The following is a 19,956-nucleotide window of genomic DNA, read 5'->3' on the forward strand; positions in this document are numbered from 1 at the left end:
CCCACAACCGCCCACCATGAACGGCGATAGCTATTCCAGAGGTAAGCGAGTCTATCAGTACACGTACTGACTAGTGCACAGCTCCCAGAATCAAGACTAACAAAAGCAGACGGTGGCCGATCCAGCGGATCGCGCAACTACGTGAGTGCCGACACTCGTCGCGACAAAAGCGAGCGTACGCTGACTGAACAGTCCTCGAGAGATGACCATCGCGATCGCGGCGAACGGGGCGACCGTGGTGGCGACAGGCGCCGCCGTCGCTCCCGCTCCCCACGCCACGGCGGAGGCTCCCGCCGCGACTACGAGGTAGACACGTACTCTTCCAGCCGCGACTACCGTGAGCGCGAGCGCGAAGATACATACGCCCGCCGTGAGCGTCGCGATGACCGGGGCGAGCGTGGAGGAGAGCGTGGTGCCGAGCGCGGTGCCTGGGGCGATTCCTACTCCCGACGCGACCGACCTCGAGGAGGAGACCGCGACCGCGACGACGACCGTGGCCACCGACGAGAACGCGGAGACCGCAACGAAAGGGGCGGCGACCGATTTGGAGGCGAAGAGCGCAGAGGCGGACGGGGAGGACGTGACGGTGGCTTCGGCGGCGGACGTGATAGGATGCGTGCGCAAAAAGAGGAGTCTCCGCCATTTAACAAGCCGCGCGAGGCCACCCCCGATCTTACCACCTTCACCAACATCCAGAAACGGGAGCGTCGCATGACCCAATGGGACATCAAGCCAGCAGGTTACGAGAATATCACCGCCGAGCAGGCCAAGCTGTCGGGCATGTTCCCGCTGCCAGGAGCTCCTCGCGCTGCGCCCATGGACCCGTCCAAACTCGCCGCCTTCATTTCGCCTTCTGCAGGAACCGCCACCGCTGCCGCCCTCGCAACATCTGGCGCGAAGCAGTCGAAGCGTCTTTATGTACACAACCTGCCCCAGGGCTGCACTTCCCAAGAGATTATGGAGTTCTTCAACAACCAGCTCAATGGTCTCAACGTCGTCTCTGGCAACGACCCTTGCCTGTCTGCCCACATCGCTACCAGCAAGGAGTACGCCGCATTGGAGTTCAAGGCAGCCGAAGACGCGACCCTCGCCCTCGCTATGAACGGCATTTCCATGCGCGATGACGGAGGCGCACCTGATAGGTCGGGTCTATCTATCCGCCGTCCCAAGGACTACATTACTCCCACCGCCGACGAGAACGCATACCCGCCTGGCGATGAGGTTTCGTCCGTTGTTAAGGATAGTCCAAACAAGCTGAGCATCGTCAATATCCCCACATATATCGAGGAGGAGCAGATTCGAGAGCTCGTCGAGACCATGGGCAAGCTCAAGGCCTTCACTTTGGTCAAGGACACAGGAACCGACCAGCACCGTGTAGGTATCCTCCTAACCCACTGAACCTACTGAACTAACACAGCCCAGGGTATTGCCTTCTGCGAGTATGCTGACAACGGAGTCATCGACGCCGTTATCGAAGGTCTCAACGACATCCCACTCGGCGATGGTAACCTAAAGGTTTCGCGCGCAACTGTCGGACTTCAGCAGACGACTGGTCTCGACGGTGGAGTCGGCGCCATCTCAATGTTGGCAGGAGCCAGCGCTGCTGAGAACCACGAGCACAGCCGTGTGATCTGCCTGATGAACATGGTTACCTCGGACGAGCTGCTCAACGATGATGAATACGAAGGTAAGCTCGGCAACATTACTTGAAACATTGCGCACTTCTAACATCGAACAGAAATCAAGGAAGACATCGAAGAGGAGTGCGGCAAGTACGGACCCATTATCGAGACCAAGATCCCCCGCCCCGCTGGTGCCCGCGTCAACCTCGGTGTTGGCAAGATCTACATCAAGTACAAGGATACAGAGTCTGCGCAGAAGGCTATCAAGGCGCTTGCCGGTCGTCAGTTCTCTCGGAGAACCGTTGTCGCAACGGAGTTCTCTGAGGAGGGCTTTGACGTTGATGCCTGGTAGATATGAGATTGTTTGAGTTGCGCGTTCGACTTCTTCGGGTTGGTGCAGTTGCCCACCATTATTGCCGCGTTGGGGAGTACCAAAAAGGGAGAGTGAAGCTCAGCATTTGTACACTAATTTGGTTCCAGGGGATGTTAGCATGCCCATCGCTGAGATGGTACGAGTATGTGGTCGTATCTTGAATACCTAGGCTAGAGTGCCAGGCGCTCAAAGTAGCTTGCCTAGATATCACACCGCATTGTTATTGCACTCGATGAATTTGCCATGTGAACACTGTTTACCGTTTAAAAACTGGTGGCCTGAACCCGCTGCGGTACTGTTGGACCGCCCGTGAGATGATGATGAATTGGAGCTAATTCCGCGTTAATGCCGTAGCTGCCGTCGCTAAGCCCGACGCTACTGAAGATGAGGGAATCGTTTGGTCCGTCACGGTCCTATGTGGTTCGTCGCACTCCACAGTAGCTGGTTTTGGCGTGAGTCTCAAGGATGCTGCCCAGGAAGGTCTGGAACTCGGTGATATCATATCCCAAGAATACACCATTTCGGTGCGGGACGGAGGGATTGAAAGCGAACCCCCGAGCGCCGTCAAGGTGCGCGCTTGCCCTAGTCAAGCGCGACCTTCAAGCCCACCGTGATATCACGACGTTAAAAGCGCAAGAGCGCCCTCAACTTCGAAAGCCTTCATCACCTGTTCCGACCAATACCTCCCACACTCGTAGCCCAGCAACGATCATGGCCAGCATCAGGCGCTTCTTCTACTCCCAACTTTTTGTTACGCCACCCAAGCCCACCGGCGACCTGACTGGCAAGACTGTCATCGTCACTGGCTCTAATGTCGGTCTTGGAAAGGAATCCGCACGTCACTTCACCCAGCTCAACGCCTCCACCGTCATTCTCGCCGTGCGCTCCATCGAGAAAGGCGAGGCAGCGCGCAAAGACATCGAATCAACCACAGGCCGCAGCAATGTAGTCAAAGTCATGCAACTCGACATGTCATCCTACCAATCCGTTCTCGATTTCGCCCAGAAAGCAAGCAAAGAGCTCGAACGAGTGGACATCGCAGTTCTCAACGCCGGCGTGACCCGCGCCGCGTGGGAAGTTTTCGAACAAGACGAGTCTACCATCACCGTGAACGTCGTTTCCACCTTCTTACTGGCCTTTGCCTTGTTGCCTAAGCTTAAAGAAACGGCAAGCAAGTTCAACATGAGACCCACGCTTACCATTGTGAGCTCCGAGGTGCACGAGTGGGCGACTTTCGACGAGAGGAAAGCACCCGATGGCAAGCTCTTCGAAAGACTGAACGAGAAGGTCGTTAATGGGAAGGATGTTAGCCTGAACAACCGGTATCAAGTTAGCAAGCTACTGGAAGTACTCTTTGTACGCGCATTCTGCGAGAGATGTCCCGAATCGGACATTCCAGTCACAGTAAACTTGGTCAACCCTGGCTTCTGCCACTCGTAAGTTTACCGTACACTCCTTTACTGCCCGTATTATGCTAATCCTTTGAAAGCGAGTTCGGTCGCGAAAATGGCATTGCCGTCGCGATTGGACGCTTCCTGCTTGCGCGGAAAACGGAAGTCGGGTCGAGGACTCTCGCGCACGCTGGTATTTCAGGTGTTGAGACGCACGGGAAGTATCTCAGTGATTGTGAGATTACGGAGCCGAGTCCTTATGTGCGGAGTGAGGAGGGGAAGAGGGATCAAGAGAGGGTTTGGAAAGAGTTGACGGCGAAGTTGGAGGGTATCAAGGCTGGGATTACAGAGAGCTTTTAGGGCGATGATACAATGAATCAGCTTTTGAACTAGATGAGCTGCAGTCAGTGACTTACAGAGCTCACTTCAACTGGCACAGACATTCTTGGCTGGGTATATTCGCCTGTATTTTGGAGTTAACCCCCTTGCAAAGTCCTGACATTCACCAGTTCTACCCACACACAGGCCCAACTGAGAGCTCAGGTCTATAGCCATGGCCACCTGTATAGATACTGACTATCCGCTTGTCCCAATTCGAAAGTATCTTAATACTATCGAAGACATGGTCGTACCATCTAGTCTTTCAAAGGTCCCGGGCCGCGCATCTAGACATCGACCGTTATCGCCATTTGAACGGTTACCATTGGAACTTCGTCAAGAGATCTATGGCCGGCTTGGCGTTCTCATCGGTGGTAAGGTATGGAGGTATTACTATCCTGGTCGTGTCTATTACCGCGCGACTGTAAGATATTTCCTCTTCCCGCGATGGGATTTGCGCCCGGGTGGTTCATATGATGTCACGTATGCAACTGAACATCCATCAATACGATCTGAATGCTATGGGTCAAATGAGGTAAGTTCCACAAGAGTATATCGTCCATCGCTAAAATCCTGCAGCATCTTTGGTGGCCATCACAACTTCTATTCGTCTCCAAAGGCATTCGACGTGAAGTCTGGGACACGATGTTCCAGAGCACTGACGTTGCGTTCGGTTTCCAAGTCAGCAGCAAGGCTGTTCATTTTAGTGACCCACACGGAGGATGGAACTACGGTAACGATCGACCAAAGTAACCTTGCCACAACGCTCATATCATTGGTGTTGGGGGCTGACATTTTAGGGGCTTCTATCGCATGCATCTCAAGGATGAGCAATTTGCCAATCTGACCAAGGTCACTCTCACTGAGAAATGCGGTCATACATATTCCACCGACAACCCTCATCGCATGGCCAAAGTATCACCCCGCTCCATACTAGTCCGCCAAGCACACTCTGTACGCTACATCGCAGATCACTGTCGCTTTCTTGTCTCCTTCCGGATACAGCCCTACCTTCAAGGTTCAGTGACTTGGAGTGCACGGAAGCGACGTGGTCTTCGTGGCGTTGCGCCAAAGTCTACAGAAGCTCTCATCCAGGCCATCGTATACCTCGTAGAGACGTGTGAGCATCCAGAGACCATCTGCATCCGATACGTAATCGAAGTTCACGAGACAGAGGACTGTTACCTGGATCAGAGGCTGTGCGAGGACTACTTCAGCGATTCGTGCAAGTGCCGGGAGCAAGACTATGAGTTTCTAGTACCAGAAAGGGGTTACGTAGAACGTCTAGAGTGGGCAGAAGAGTGGACAAGGGATCATCTTGATTGGTTGCGGATGCAAAATCCAGAATGGGAAATGCTGTAGCCTCGCAACACTCAACGCAGGTGATATTTTTGTGTAATATCCCGAAAGACGTCAAATACTCGGACCAAAGCTATAGCATGGAGCTTCAACTGCTCCTACATACACTCAATGACTAAATATCCTGAGAAAAGCTTGTACTGTGCGCCAGCCTAAGTTCATCTCACTGCTAGTTGCTTGTCCTCACAAATCTATCTGAGCCGCAGGTCTCGCGATGTTGGTACGCCAGGTGTGCTCATCCACTGGGTTCTTCTGGTAGATGTTGACTTCGAAAAACTTGTTGTGAGCCGCACACTTGAAGTTCTTGTACCTAAAATGATGTTAGTCACAAATAGCGTCAATTCATTGTCTTCGCCACACTCACGTGTTCACCTTCTCGAAGTCCGCGTCAATGAGCCATTGCTCAGTTACCTCAGCGAATGTGCCGTCGGAACCGGTAACAAAATATCTCTTGCTATCCAGTGGGCCATAGTTCGTTTGCTTGACAACTTGAACTGCGAATGTGATGTTGGTCGCTGACGGCGGAGTACCCGTGTCACTTGCTTTGGGGTATTTTGCCCAGTCCATGAATGTTTCGAACTTGGATTCGTGGGACAGATAACGGTTTCTATATCCCTGGATATCTGAGCAGCAGAAGATCGAACGCATTATTGGCAAGCAAATTGGATATCCGTTATAATGAGCGGTTTCTGTGGCAGGGTAATGAGCTTCGCAATTGATGTGTCGCTCTTATAGTTGCGCAGTGTTTGTTAGCGACTCATCAACCGCAGATATGAACAAAAGAGGCCCATCACGTGCAGTTTGTGTCACTGATTCTTGTAACTAGGGCATGACTGGTGAGAAAGTAAGGCTCAATTCGTCTATACTACACAAACTACAACTAAAGGGTATCGTCTCATCTAATCATAAGCTCCTAGTTCTTGAGCACGTAACGGTACCTGGGAAGGCCCTTCTCGAAGTCAACGATGACATCGTTGGCCTCCGACATAGGCCTGACCTGAACCCAAGCCTTGAGGTTGGTCTTCTTGGCCAACTCCAACATGTCGCGGATGTGCTGCCTGGTACCGATCAAGCTACCAGCGATCTTCAAGTTCTTGAAGATAAGGCCCATGGGGGAGAAAGAGGGCAATGGGTCGTCGGGGGCACCGAGCTGAACGAAAGTACCGTTGACGTCGAGGAGGTTGAGGTACTGGTCGAGAGGGAAACCACCGGAGATGGTGGAGATGATGATGTCGAGGCCAGCGGCGTTCTTGTTCATCCAGTCGGGGTCCTCGCCGGTAGCGATGAACTTGTCAGCACCGAGTTCAAGAGCATCGGCCTTCTTGCTGGAGGAACGGGAGATGGCGACAACCTCGTCGCATCCGAGGGCCTTCGCGAAGAGGAGGGCGAAGTGGCCGAGACCACCGATACCGACAACACCGACACGCTTTCCTGGACCGGCACCGTATGAGACGAGAGGGTTGTAGACAGTTACACCACCGCACATGAGGGGGGCGGCGAACTCTGAAGGAAGACCCTCGGGGATGGGGATAGCGAAGGCGGCAGGTCCACGCCAGTTCTTGGCGTAACCACCCATGGCCTTGTCGCCAGTGCTGTACTTGGCGTTGTAGGTCATGACGAAGTTGTTGCAGTTGCTCTCCTGCTTGGTCTTGCAGGGCCTGCAGCCCTCGCAGCAGTCGCTCTGAGCACCAACACCAACGCGGTCACCGACCTTGAGGTCTTTGACATCGTCTCCTACACGGGTGACCTTGCCGATGATCTCGTGACCGACGACGAGGGGGTAGTCTGAGGGGCCCCATCCGGAGCGGAGTGTGTGGATGTCGGAGCCGCAGACACCGCAGTGGCTGATCTCCATCTCGATGTCGGTAGGCTCGAACTTCTTGGGGGTGTAGTCACCCCATTGCATGTTGCCATCGGCGGCGGAGGGGTCATGGGCAACCCATCCCTTGAAGTCTGGTGAGGAAGACATGTTTGTTTGGTGACGTTACTGAATGGAGGGAAAGGGATGAATTGTTGTGAGAGACGTTAGAATGGTTTGATGAGATGCAGAATCTACTACTACTTCTCGTCAGTCTTATACCTATGCACATTTTCTAGAAGTTTTCCAGCATTTGTAATACATCAAGAGACGGTATGAGGTTGCCGTTTCGTTATCCTAGTGTTTTGCTCTTTCGCCGATCTACGCCGACGGCATCGGACCCACTTTGACGACGTTTTTGAGCCTCAAGCGGTGCGTGCACAGCATATCCGTTAAACCCGCCCTCACCGGTCCGATAAGGGTATGGGTCTGAGGCGACAAGACTGCAAAACTCTCGGACGAGGCTCGCGGTGAAGACGTCAATCTGGGGCCAGTCCCGTAACGTGTATCATCGATCTGCCGCGACACGTGGGAAGCCCAAGGAGGAAGGCGTTTCGAACAGCGCTAATCTAGTTCCCGTTGACGTGTCGGGATTTAGAATCGGTTCGAATCTTTCTGTGCTTCTAGACCTGGTGGTGTTGTTATGTCAACATCTCAGAGATCTCCCTTTGCGTTGACCGCCAGGCTGAACACGCGCGCTCTCTTCAACATACAACCCACCTCATGCCATTGTCTCATGCAGTTGGCCTGACACTACCGGTTTTTATATCTCTCAGAAAGGGCCGGGGTTGTCATGCACAAGATCGTGTGACCGGAAGTTGCATCACCACAAGTTAGCATATCAGGGACCAAATGAAGTAATCGCAGATCTCAAGGAGAGACACTGCAGTCTTATTAGCGCGGAGATATTCCTTCCTATCATGCAAGTTTCTCCTTTATCCACTCAAGACCTTTTTTCAGCGCATGCTTCGCTTCTTCGTACTCTTGCCACTGAAGATTCACTTCGGCCCTTTTACGTTCAAGCGGTTCGCGTCCTGGTATCGAAAGCCTTGCGTCATAGGTGTCGGCGCCATCATCGAGTTTGATCTTGATGATGCGCTCCTCTTCGACATGACCGCAAAGGAGATCCCATACATGTTTCGTCACTTTGTCGAGTAAGAGCGTTGGTCTGTTGTCTTCGTATCGACAGATAAGTGGCAGCTTGATGGAGAATCCGGAGGTGCGAGACCTCATCTCCAGTGGTAGTGTTCGTTCTCCGAAACCATGTTCGGAGCCATATAACGACTCATCCAGGGCCTTGAGCGCACTTGTCCTCATAGACACTGTAAGCTTTTTTAGAGACATAGAAAATCAGCTAGCCAGAGTATGTGTGTAGAAGTTGAATGTGGGTTGCTTCGCGCAGATGACAAGGATCTTAGGTACTGTGTATTTTGCTTACCGGTAAGCAAGCCCAAAATTGCGCTGAAGTCACGCCTGCGGTTGAAATGACCGTGCAAAAACCTTTTACAGTCGCTCAATGACAAGTCATATGTAGCTTGATGGAATCTTTGAAGGCGTGAGTTGGGCAGCGCCACGACTGCACCACGAGGCGTTTTAGCTTAGCACTTCCAGCCGCTGCGTCCGCGGGTATGTGAAGCATGGCGGTGAATTCTGGATACCAATATAAAGACATCAATAAAGTTCACAAGCTGCTGATAATATGGCGATGAAGAACAATGGCTATGTTGAATTGCAGCTGTTGCATCGTGAAGATTGTTGGTGTTGAGATCTCGGGAGACATGGGCCGAGGCGGAGATGACGTCTAGCGTCTTGGCAGTCGTCATAGCCCAAACTCCCGGTGGCAGACGATTCGGGAGAAACCACGATACCCTTCTACAGTCCCGAATTCGAACGTGTAACGTTTGGAGTCCACGCGGAAACGAGTATCATGGGCTCAGTATGGATGGACCGCGGCGGGCAGCAATGTGAACATCTGAGTCCATGTCTCCAGATGATTGAGACAATGACCACGGCTACGAGACATCAGCAAGACCGCCTTCTTCACTGTGTCTAGGTGACTGTATAGTCTTTGCATGTGCGACAAACACAGAGTTCAGGTTTCACATCATGTAAGCCAGAACAAAGAAACTAATACTTATTTCATTGACAATGTATGCCCGTTGGAGCTTTGCTCAAAATCTGACAACACCATCTCTCCCCGTCAATATTCGCGGTGCGCGAGTCGGAATTGGACGAATTGACTATTGACACACCTCCATCAAGTGGACAAAATGGCGGCTGCTGAACCCTTGACCGATAAGCATGCCGTAGGCGACCAGACTGAAGCTGATGCGGTCTCCGTCATTAGCGATGATGAAGACATTGGAGAAGACGCGCGGAAAGATGTCCCGCTACCACCAGAAGTCAAACGCGGACCTGAAGATGAGCCTTTCGAAACTCTTAAGCACAAAGCTTCGCAGCTCATCCTCGATCTTTTTCCTGGTTACTGCGCCCGAGACGTAAAAGTCGAACGCATGCAAGACGGAGAAAACAATCGCTTCCTCAGCGTCACGCTTTGCAAGATTCCACCTAAGGCGCCATGGTACACTCCCCAGAGAATTCGCGAACTACTTCAGCCATGTCTAACAGGTCGGCCGACACGTCAAAATAAGCGAAAGCGTCTTGTTCTACGAATACCACACGATACTGATCAACACATGCACCATCAAGCTGTCATGCTAGCGTATCTGGGCCTGAAGCTCGAACATCCAGTCCCCAAGATTGTCACCTTCGATCCGACCGCACATAACGCGCTTGGTCGATCCTTCATGCTCCAAAAGCGGCTGCCTGGCCACCGCCTGGACGTCCTCTGGCCAACGTTGAACCAAGTCCAGCGACTCAGTGCCGTGCGAGCCATCTCCACCATCTTGCTAGATGTAAGGAAGATACGGAACAAGTGCCCTGGTCTCATCGGCATCCGCAACACGACCCGGGACCTCAAGAATGATTTCGTCAGCACGGAGCCGATACCCATTCCCCGTTCCCGGGACACAACCCACCAAGTAAGCGTAAACGTCGCACTTTCAGAGCCGCAAAGCACGAAAGACTTCTTGCTCGATCTCTGTGCTCGCCAGCGTGCACATGCGACTGCTGCGAAACAACCTGGTGGCAAAGAAGTCTGGGTTAGGATCGTCAAAGTGATTGAGACATTACATGAGTCCGGCCTCATCCCGGATTCTTCACCGTTCCACTTCTACCATGACGACTTCAATGCACACAATCTTCTTGCCTCTGTCACTTCGGAGTCAGAAATAGCCATCACTGGAATCGTAGGCTGGGATTCCGCGCTATTCGCGCCGGCTTTCATGAGCACGCGCGCACCGTTCTTCCTATGGAGTGGCAATGTTGGTGAAAGAGGCGAGGACGGCGGTGCGTTGGATGAACCGGAGGGGGCGGATTTGTTGGAGGCTAAGCGCGCTTTCGAGGGTGTTGTGGGCGAGAGCTTCCTGAAAGAGGCGTACTCCCCAGAATTAATTCTCGTGCGTCAATTGTGGCGTTTTTTGGTTAGTGGTTTCACGAATGGAGCGGATATCTTTCTTGCGGAGGAGATCGTGGAGGAGTTTGAGAGATTATATTCATCAGCGTAGGCTGGGTGTGGATGAGCAGTACGGAGCTATCGGGACGTAGGGTCAAATTGTTCGTCGATACAGTGGTAGCCGTTTAAAAAACCCCAAATTTCGTCGTTTAACAGTAACGCGGTGTGATTGTACTAGATGTTGACTCGGCAGCAAAAACAAAGAGGCTTCCTTCTCTGCAACGAGGTCGCTATGCGATCGCTTCCACCCCATATACAGGCAGCTATATTGGTATACTTACAGTCAGTCGTCATCGCGCTCTTGAGTGCTCAAGAAGATACGCGTCGTCGTATGTATCGAAGAAAGCGGGTTTCGAGATACCCTGTAGTTGGTGGCCACACGGTTGCCAGCTATTCGATACCCAGCCATCTGGACAATAGAGGTGCTGCATGTACTCATTCGCAATCTCTTCATTCGCTGTAGGCCATGCTTCAATAAAAGCTGGTAGAACTGTACACGTATAGTCAGTACGCGGAACGAGACATGCCAGTTGTGGGGTTGGCCTTACTATCTCCATGAGTGCGAACTTTGATGACAAAGTCAAAGTGAATCCCGCATTGTCTGCACTGGATGGCATATTCGTGGAAGTTGAAGTGTGCGTCAATCTCCGTCTCTGAGACGTCATGATTCTCGCCCAGCACATACATTATGATGCCAAATTTCTGAAGACGAATGCTGCCACTCTGACATGCATCAAGTAGGCTTTGGACATGTGGATCGCATTGAGGTCGTTCATACCGTAAGTCAAACACGCCTCGCCCGCCGCAAGAGTCCCAGCCCTTGCTGAGTACGAGTGTTTCCAGACCCATTGGCAGAAGCTTGTCGAGACTTCGCTCTTCCGGCTTGTCGAGAGGACCTAGCGTGGGTTAGCAAGTTACAGATCAATGACGGGTATTGCATACTAATCAAGAGTTCAAACGGTACAGCAAGATACCGCAGACTGGCAAACTTTTGGAGTGTACCCAACCTCGTATCGCTGTATTCACGGCGTTCGCACAACTCCAGAGCTTGGAGTCCGGGTTGTAGCGTCTCCAACAAAGCCTTAGCCTCAGACCACTGCCACTGAGTATTGCCTGTGGCATGTGTTGACGACCCCCAAGAGAAGGATGTAAGTGCCTTGCATGCGCCAAGAAGATTTTCCAACAATCCAAGGTGACACTCGAAGTTATCCAGTCGTATTTTTTCGACCTTGGACGTCTTTGAGGGACATCCCCAGGTAAAAGGGGGGTCGCTGTGACTGGATTCAACGTAATCATGGTCTGACAGGACTACTTCCCGTATAGAGTCTAGCCGAAGGATGGGCGATAGAAAATTGATGTGCAATCCTCGCATTCGGACACTCAGTCTTTTCAGCCTTGTGAACTGGTGCACACGACCAAAAGGTATCCCTAGGCTTGCGCAGATAATGGGTTTCAACGCCGCCTGTGGCTCGCGCTCGACATAACTCCGATTCTCTCCTTCGGCACGTGCTGCTCTTGGACAATAATTCAGAGCGACGGTCTCGATGTTGGGCGTGAGCCACAGGATCAAGGCTGACTCCAAAGCACTGAACGCGTCTTCACCCTTGCGGAAAAGTGTAGCATATACTTCTCCGGTAGGAATGCCGAGACTCTCAATTCTAGAGCAAATCATCTGTACGTTTTGAGAGCTGCGAATGCGAGACTTCATGTGCTCGTCTCCGATAGATGAACTGCCAATCTCTTTCATTTCTTTAACCAACGCACCTAGCGCGGGGTTGGTGATCAGACTCCTGATGAATCGGGTTGATGGTTCGGTATCGTAGCAATGATCATACTTTCTATACATCATGGTTGTGGCGGCGCGGTTAAGAGAGCGGCATGTCAGAGCTACCGATGCATAGTCGAGAATCGGCCGTCGGGGCCGGATTGCGTCGCCTTCGAGGTCTGTCACTGTAAATTTACTCGTTGGGTGCACAATATCGGGTAGGTATTCCAGGATTCTCAGTAGTATCTCGTCCGGTAGTGCACTGATGTGATCTCCCTTGTTCGTCGATGCGTCCTTCGAAAGCGGGAGGGATTCTGACAGCCTAACGCCGCCTCTGGCAAGGCTCCTTGTGGTCGGCCGTTCGCGGTTCGTCGTCTTGACCATGATGATTGATGGGACTTTCGAAGTATGGGTCGTTGTAGAGACGTATGTGCCACGGTGCCTGGAGAGGATGGGATGGATCGCACGGAAGGTGGGCCCCGGCGGTCAAGCTCGCTCCGGCAGCCGGTTGCCGCTAAAATCAAATTTGACCCCACCCGGCTGCTCCGCCGACGCGTCAGTTTCGCGTTCGCCGCGACGCGCATCTTGGCGACACTTGATCACGACATTGACACTCAACAGTATATGCGAGACTCACTTTTCGACGCGATCAAATTGTCTGCACCTTAAATTTCCAATAAGAAAATAACACAGCTATTTGGCCAGCGCCACTGATGCATCGAGCCTCAAGTTCTCCTTAAGCAGCCACCGTCTGTACATGGAAAGGATAGTCTGTGTACCCCTTTTGCGGCGGATCAGCGCCATAGAAGGTGTCGCGATCATACTGATTCAGCTCTAGGCCCTCAGCGAGGCGCTTCGGCAGATCCGGGTTCGCTATGAACCACCGACCAAATATGACGAGGTCAGCATCTCCGGACTCTACCTTCGGCGCGGCATTGTCTCTATTGAATCCACCAGCCGCAATGAACTTCACGCCACCCTTCTTTAAGATGTTTCGGAAGTTGACGAGCGTGTTGCCCTTGACCTTGACCGTCGCCTCCGCCTCCACGCCCTTGCCTCCTTGTGTGGTGTAAGCGGCCAGAGCGTCCATCTTGGCTTGCTCGTCGAGGACTTCATCGAAGCGCGGTTCGACCCTGGCTATCGTCAGCATCAGCCTGGGGGCCGAAGTGGTTCAACTCACATGTGGACATACGCCGGCCTCTCACCCTGCGGAAGCGACGCGATCTTCTCGCATAGGTACTCCCAGTGATCGTTGGGATTGCTGTCCTTGGTGTTCTGGAAATAGTTGTATGGGCTGAGACGGATGCCAACTCTGTCAGCACCGATGGCTTTGGAGCAGGCTTGGATGACTTCAAGCGGAAAGCGACTGCGTCCTTCGATTGACCCGCCATACTGATCCGTTCTCTTGTTAACATTGTCGTGTAGGAACTGATCGAGCAAGTATCCATTCGCGCCGTGAATCTCGATACCGTCGAAACCGGCCCCAACCGCCTTCTTCGCGGCTTCTGCCCAGGTCTTTGTCAACCCTTCAATTTCTTCAACAGTCAATGGCTTAGGTGGATGATCGGCGCACGCGACACCGTCAAGCCAACTACCCTCCATGGGCACGTCGCTCGAGCTGACCGTTGGCGCTCCGGCCCGGAAGGACGGTGGACTAGCACGTCCAGTATGCCACAGCTGGCAGAAGATGTACCCGCCTTTTGCGTGGACAGCATCGGTGACCTTCTTCCAGCCGGCGATTTGGGAGTCCGAGAATACACCCGGTACACCTGGATATCCGCTGGCCTAGTACAAGTCAGCGCGTTTGCTTCGACTGGTCGCGCACTACCCACGTATTTGGCAATGTCAGTAGCCTCTGTCAATTGCAATCCACCTTTGCTTACGCGTTGGCTGTAGTACTCAACGTGTAGCTCTTTCGGCACGAATACTCCATCTCCCTCTTTGGTTGCTCGCATGCGTGTCAATGGTGCCTGCACTATTCTGTGCTCGAGATACAGAGGGCCGAGTTTGAACGGCGAGAAAAGCGCAGTCTCTTTGAGTGGCTTGAAGCCTGTCGGGCTATCTGCTTTCGGCATATTTGTTGGTATCGCACTTGCACTGATGACTGAGAAAAGGAGAGAATGAAGTCGTTGCTGCCACAAAAGATTTGTAACAGCTACATGGCTGCTGCTCAGGGTCTCCTATGTACCTGGCGCTAGTGCCAGAAACGGTGGTCGCCATCGTCGCAGATCCCATGTTAGGGAGTGGTGTTTGCAGATACAGAAATGGGGGAGGGGCAGATGCAGCAAAGCGTATGACGAGGCTGATGTTTGCGGAGTACGAACGAACCGCCATCTGTACGACGCTGCTGCGCTGTGGTCCAAGAGTGGGGTACTGTGGGCCCGGCCATCGGAAAGGCGAAATCGTCTATCATCGGAACAGTCGTCTCGCGCAAACAGGCCAATCAGCGATCGCATTACGTGAGAAGGGTGTGAATACTGCGGAAACGGATGTTGGGTGAGGATATTATGAAGAGAACATCGCATTCTCTATCTCTTCGGCCTCATTACCTGTCTGCTTAGGTTTGACACCCGTCATGTCTCTGCCGATTCCGCCGAAAAGCAGTGCAGATCCGCCGCGGGGCCTTTCCGCTACCGAAGCCCTCACACCTCTCATCGAGACGACATTCAGAACACCAGACATAACAACGTGGATCAACGGAAGGAAAACAATCATCACTAACCCAAACCCGCACTGGACTCTGCTAGACTACATCCGCGCTCAGCCGAACCTCAAAGGCACGAAGCTGGGATGTGGCGAGGGTGGATGTGGTGCATGCACCGTTGTTCTGCAGGTTGCAGATTGGCAGTCTGAAAAGAAGAGAATCAAGCATTTATCGGTGAATGCGTGCCTATTCCCTCTGGTCGGTATCGACGGCAAACATGTCATCACCGTGGAAGGCATCGGTAATGTTGGCAGACCGCATCCTCTGCAAGAGAGGATCGCGAAGTTGCACGGCAGCCAATGTGGCTTCTGTAAGTCAACGAGGCTTTGTTTCCTACACTGAAACTGACTATCTCCATAGGTACGCCTGGTATCGTGATGAGTTTGTACGCAGTGGTGCGCAACGCATACGACCCGGAGACGAAGAAGTTCCATCTCAGCGCACGAGAGATCGAGATGGAAGGTCACTTGGACGGCAACTTGTGCCGCTGTACAGGTTACAAGCCGATACTTCAAGCTGCAAAGACATTCGTCACCGAGGATCTGAAAGGTCAATTAGCAGAAGAAGACGAGCCAACGACTGCCGACGCCGAGAACTTTGAGAAAGATGTCATTGATCTGACTCGCAATGGCTGTGCAGGTCCTTCCAAGGTCTCCTGCGGGCGACCGGGTGGCTGCTGTAGGGATAGCCCGTCCGACAGCAGCTCAACAGACACCAAGTCAGATACCTCGTCACCTCCAACGGAGCCAACATCGGCGTCAGAAGACGAGCACATCACTGCCGTTCTGGATGCAAAAGAACAGCCGCAACCGGATCCCGAGATTAGCGGCGCTGACTACGCGAAACCGCTAAAGAGTAAAGAGCATGGTGCGGCTGCCGAATCCAAGACTGTCACATCCACTATCGAGGCACCGGCGGCCGCTTCAGAGAAGGGTGTCCCCAAGATCGAGTTCTCTGAATACGTTCCGGACACCGAGCTCATTTTCCCTCCTGCATTATGGAAGTACGAGCCGCAGCCACTGTGCTACGGTAACGATAAGAAGATCTGGTTTCGTCCTACAAAGCTCGAGCAACTTGTGCATTTGAAAGACGCATACCCCTCAGCCAAGCTCATCGGCGGTGCCAGTGAAGTTCAAGTGGAGGTTCGCTTCAAAAACTCCGACTTTGCTGTCTCCGTCTACATTTCAGATATACCAGAATTGAAGCAAACGCGGATGCCAAAACATGCTGAGCTTGAGACAGCCAAGGAACTCGTCGTTGCAGCGAACACTCCGCTCACTGAGCTTGAGGAGATTTGTAAAAAGGTTTGCACAATGCTCGGAAAGCGTGCGATGGTGCTAGAGGCCCTTCGCAAACAATTGCGATATTTCGCGGGTCGTCAGATTCGTAACGTTGCATCATTAGCTGGCAACATTGCAACAGCATCGCCAATCTCAGACGCCAACCCTGTGCTGCTTGCGGCTGGTGCTACCTTGGAAGCTGTAAACAAGAAAGATGGCAGCGTCGATCTCCCCATGTCAAGTTTCTTCATCGCCTACAGAACCACATCACTCCCGCCTGATGCAACGCTACATCGAATTCGAATCCCTTTGCCTCCGAAAGGATCACGAGAGGTTCTCAAGGCTTACAAGCAAGCCAAGCGCAAAGACGACGACATCGCAATCGTCACGGCTGCATTCCGAGTGCGTCTAAATCCTGACGGCCTAGTGGTGGATGCTTCGATTGTATACGGCGGCATGGCGCCTATGACGAAAGAGTCACCCAAAACCCAGACTGCCCTCTTGGGTAAGCCCTGGTTCCATTCGGAAACCCTTGATGCTGCTCTCACGGCGTTGTTACAGGACTACGATCTTCCATATGGCGTCCCAGGTGGCATGGCAGACTATCGGAAAACACTTACCCTGTCGCTTTTCTTCCGGTTCTGGCACGAGTCTGCTGCTGAGTTTGGTCTTGGCAACGTTGACGAGCAGGTGATTGATGAGATTCACCGGGAGATCTCCAGTGGTGCTCGTGATGATTACAATCCCTACGAGCAGCGCGTAGTAGGTAAGCAGGTGGCACATCTATCTGCTTTGAAGCAGTGCACTGGCGAGGCGGAGTACATCGACGATATGCCACGACTAGATCGTGAGCTATTCGGTGGACTCGTCATGTCGACAAAGGCCCACGCCAAAATCCTGAACATCGATTGGGAGCGAGCGCTTGAGCTGCCTGGTGTTGTTGGCTACATCGATCGACATAGCATACCCGCGGATGTCAACATCTGGGGCTCGATCAAGAAGGATGAAGCGTTCTTTGCGGAAGACAAGGTTCTCTATCACGGTCAGGTCATTGGCATGGTTTACGCAGAGTCGGCTTTGGAAGCCCAAGCGGCCGCGCGGGCTGTGAAGGTCGAGTACGAAGAACTACCCCCTACTCTCACTATCGACGAAGCTATCGCAGCCCAAAGCTACTTTCCGCATGGGAAGAATCTGAGGAAAGGTCTTGCAATCTATGACAAGATGGGCGATGCCTTCGCCCAATGCGACAAGATATTCGAAGGTGTAAGCCGGCTAGGCGGGCAGGAGCACTTCTACCTCGAAACGAATGCAGCGCTTTCTATACCTTCCGGAGAAGACGGGGCTATAGAGGTCTGGTCGTCGACACAGAACACCATGGAAACTCAAGAGTTTGTTAGCTCGGTGTTGGGGGTGCCAAGCAACCGCGTCAATGCCCGCGTGAAACGCATGGGAGGCGGTTTCGGTGGCAAGGAGTCTCGCAGCGTGCCGTTCGCCGTATACACAGCGATAGCTGCTCGGAAGGAAAAGCGGCCAGTGCGCATCATGCTGAATCGCGATGAAGACATGCTGCTCAGCGGCCAGAGACATCCTTTCCAGGCTCGTTGGAAGGTCGGTGTTTCGAAAGAAGGCAAGCTCATCGCGCTTGAAGCTGATGTCTACAACAACGCTGGCTTCTCTCAAGACATGAGCGGAGCTGTCATGGATCGATGTCTGACGCACTTTGACAACTCTTATGAGTGCCCACATGTGTTCTTGCGTGGTCATGTATGCAGGACCAACATCCACAGCAACACTGCCTACCGAGGATTCGGAGCGCCTCAAGGCATGTACTTTTCCGAAACCGTCATGTACAACATTGCAGAAGGTCTGGGTATGGACGTCGACGAACTACGATTGAAGAACCTTTATAAGCCTGGAGAGCACACTCCATTTTTCCAAAAGATCGACGAGGACTGGCACGTTCCTATGCTTTTGTACCAGCTGAGCAAGTCTGCCGACTACCAGAATCGCAAAGCTGCTATCAAAGACTTCAACTCAAAGAACCGATGGAGAAAGCGAGGTATTTGCCTCGTTCCTTCAAAGTTTGGTCTTAGCTTTGCGACAGCTCTACATCTCAACCAAGCCGGCGCTTATATTAAGATCTACCACGACGGCAGCGTGCTACTACATCATGGAGGAACAGAGATGGGTCAAGGTCTCTACACCAAGATGTGTCAAATAGCGGCCCAAGAGCTTGGCACACCGCTCGATGCCATCTACACCCAGGATAGTCAGACGTACCAGATTGCGAACGCATCCCCTACTGCCGCGTCATCCGGATCCGACTTGAACGGCATGGCTGTCAAGAATGCATGCGATCAGATAAACAAACGCTTGAGACCGTATCGCGAGAAGCTAGGAAAAGAAGCGCCACTGAAGGCGCTCGCTCATGCAGCTTATGTCGATCGTGTCAACCTCGCAGCGAATGGCTTTTGGAAGATGCCAAAGGTCGGGTACACGTGGGGCGATACAAATTTGGACACCGTCAAGCCTATGTACTACTACTGGACCCAAGGAGCGTGCTGCTCCGAAGTCGAACTTGACCTACTCACTGGCGACCACACCGTGCTGCGAGCAGATATCATGATGGTAAGCGCGCATGCCGATGCATTCATTTCAACATGCTAACAACACTGCAGGACGTTGGCAACTCTATCAACCCAGCCATAGACTACGGACAGATTGAAGGCGCGTTTATCCAAGGCCAAGGTCTCTTCACCATCGAAGAGACACTCTGGACTCGAAACGGCCAGCTTTTCACTCGGGGTCCTGGTACATACAAAATCCCCGGATTCAGCGATATTCCACAGGTCTTCAACGCCAATATGCTTCGTCATGATAATGACGGCAACCCGCTGTCGTGGAACCACTTGAGGAGTGTTCAAAGTTCCAAGGGTATTGGCGAGCCACCGCTCTTCCTGGGATCAACGGTCTTTTTCGCGCTGAGAGAGGCGGTGTTGGCGGCGAGGAAGATGAACGGGAAGAATGACGAGGGATGGAATTTGGATAGCCCGGCAACCTGTGAGAGGCTCAGGTTGGCGGTTGGAGATGACCTTGTTGACCGGGCAAGGACGGTAAAGAAAGAGGGTGAGACGAATTTCTTGGTTGCTGTAGCGTGATCATGGGTATGGGAACACGCGTTCACCATTCCATATAACATTTCATGTAATACATGTATTCATTCATGCACGGCGCCTCTCTTGTGCATTGCTTGTCCGAGGTTTGACGCGTCCCATACGCGTGCTACTCTTTGCTTGGCAAGAACATAGATGCCGTCGCCCGTTTCAACATCGCCTACAGCAAATACACTGGCTCTCTTCCGATAGCCTTTATTACAATGCCGTCGGTTGAGAAATGCCTATCGCGCAGCTTATCGGAAAGCACAGCCGGTAGCGATGACCTCAGCGGTGGCATGACTAATGGTCGCGCGGCAGTGTGTCAGGAAGTCGCGTCGGGCCATGATAGAACAAACCAACACCAATCCTCTAGGGCTACCCCCTTGCATGAATGCAGCTTGCCTGAACAGGTTCCTAGAACTTCCGTGCCGTTTAATATGACAGCTCCACATGAGGCCACCATGGTCAATCCACATGCGAACCACGCGCGGCGGAGA

General features: G+C 52.7%; 8 protein-coding genes across 8 annotated transcripts; 5 read left to right on the top strand and 3 right to left on the bottom strand.

The window, feature by feature from the left end:
- Positions 1–16: 16 nt before the first annotated feature.
- J4E87_002131 (uncharacterized protein) lies at positions 17–1,974 on the top strand (the record flags this gene model as incomplete). Its single annotated transcript, XM_049373770.1, has 5 exons — positions 17–41; positions 110–141; positions 193–1,374; positions 1,423–1,687; positions 1,739–1,974. 5 exons carry the CDS (start codon positions 17–19, stop codon positions 1,972–1,974), a joined length of 1,740 nt encoding a protein of 579 aa, XP_049235910.1.
- Positions 1,975–2,706: 732 nt separating this feature from the next.
- On the top strand, positions 2,707–3,746 carry J4E87_002132 (uncharacterized protein; the record flags this gene model as incomplete). Its single annotated transcript, XM_049373771.1, has 2 exons — positions 2,707–3,431; positions 3,485–3,746. 2 exons carry the CDS (start codon positions 2,707–2,709, stop codon positions 3,744–3,746), a joined length of 987 nt encoding a protein of 328 aa, XP_049235911.1.
- A 494-nt stretch (positions 3,747–4,240) lies between these two features.
- J4E87_002133 (uncharacterized protein) lies at positions 4,241–5,126 on the top strand (the record flags this gene model as incomplete). Its single annotated transcript, XM_049373772.1, has 2 exons — positions 4,241–4,299; positions 4,565–5,126. The coding sequence occupies 2 exons, from the start codon at positions 4,241–4,243 to the stop codon at positions 5,124–5,126; spliced, it is 621 nt and encodes a 206-aa protein (XP_049235912.1).
- A 180-nt stretch (positions 5,127–5,306) lies between these two features.
- Positions 5,307–5,771, bottom strand: J4E87_002134 (uncharacterized protein; the record flags this gene model as incomplete). Its single annotated transcript, XM_049373773.1, has 2 exons — positions 5,307–5,433; positions 5,488–5,771. 2 exons carry the CDS (start codon positions 5,769–5,771, stop codon positions 5,307–5,309), a joined length of 411 nt encoding a protein of 136 aa, XP_049235913.1.
- Positions 5,772–6,036: 265 nt separating this feature from the next.
- On the bottom strand, positions 6,037–7,092 carry J4E87_002135 (uncharacterized protein; the record flags this gene model as incomplete). The annotated part of the gene is made up of 1 exon (XM_049373774.1): positions 6,037–7,092. The coding sequence occupies one exon, from the start codon at positions 7,090–7,092 to the stop codon at positions 6,037–6,039; it is 1,056 nt and encodes a 351-aa protein (XP_049235914.1).
- Positions 7,093–9,251: 2,159 nt separating this feature from the next.
- Positions 9,252–10,607, top strand: J4E87_002136 (uncharacterized protein; the record flags this gene model as incomplete). The annotated part of the gene is made up of 1 exon (XM_049373775.1): positions 9,252–10,607. The coding sequence occupies one exon, from the start codon at positions 9,252–9,254 to the stop codon at positions 10,605–10,607; it is 1,356 nt and encodes a 451-aa protein (XP_049235915.1).
- Positions 10,608–13,056: 2,449 nt separating this feature from the next.
- J4E87_002137 (uncharacterized protein) lies at positions 13,057–14,395 on the bottom strand (the record flags this gene model as incomplete). Its single annotated transcript, XM_049373776.1, has 3 exons — positions 13,057–13,453; positions 13,501–14,105; positions 14,153–14,395. The coding sequence occupies 3 exons, from the start codon at positions 14,393–14,395 to the stop codon at positions 13,057–13,059; spliced, it is 1,245 nt and encodes a 414-aa protein (XP_049235916.1).
- A 500-nt stretch (positions 14,396–14,895) lies between these two features.
- J4E87_002138 (uncharacterized protein) lies at positions 14,896–19,462 on the top strand (the record flags this gene model as incomplete). Its single annotated transcript, XM_049373777.1, has 3 exons — positions 14,896–15,334; positions 15,385–18,932; positions 18,983–19,462. The coding sequence occupies 3 exons, from the start codon at positions 14,896–14,898 to the stop codon at positions 19,460–19,462; spliced, it is 4,467 nt and encodes a 1,488-aa protein (XP_049235917.1).
- Between the last annotated feature and the right edge of the window lie 494 nt (positions 19,463–19,956).

The sequence above is a fragment of the Alternaria ethzedia genome, assembly GCF_023757985.1.
Source record: "Alternaria ethzedia strain BMP 0044 chromosome Unknown scaffold_4, whole genome shotgun sequence".
NCBI classification, from domain to species: domain Eukaryota; kingdom Fungi; phylum Ascomycota; class Dothideomycetes; order Pleosporales; family Pleosporaceae; genus Alternaria; species Alternaria ethzedia.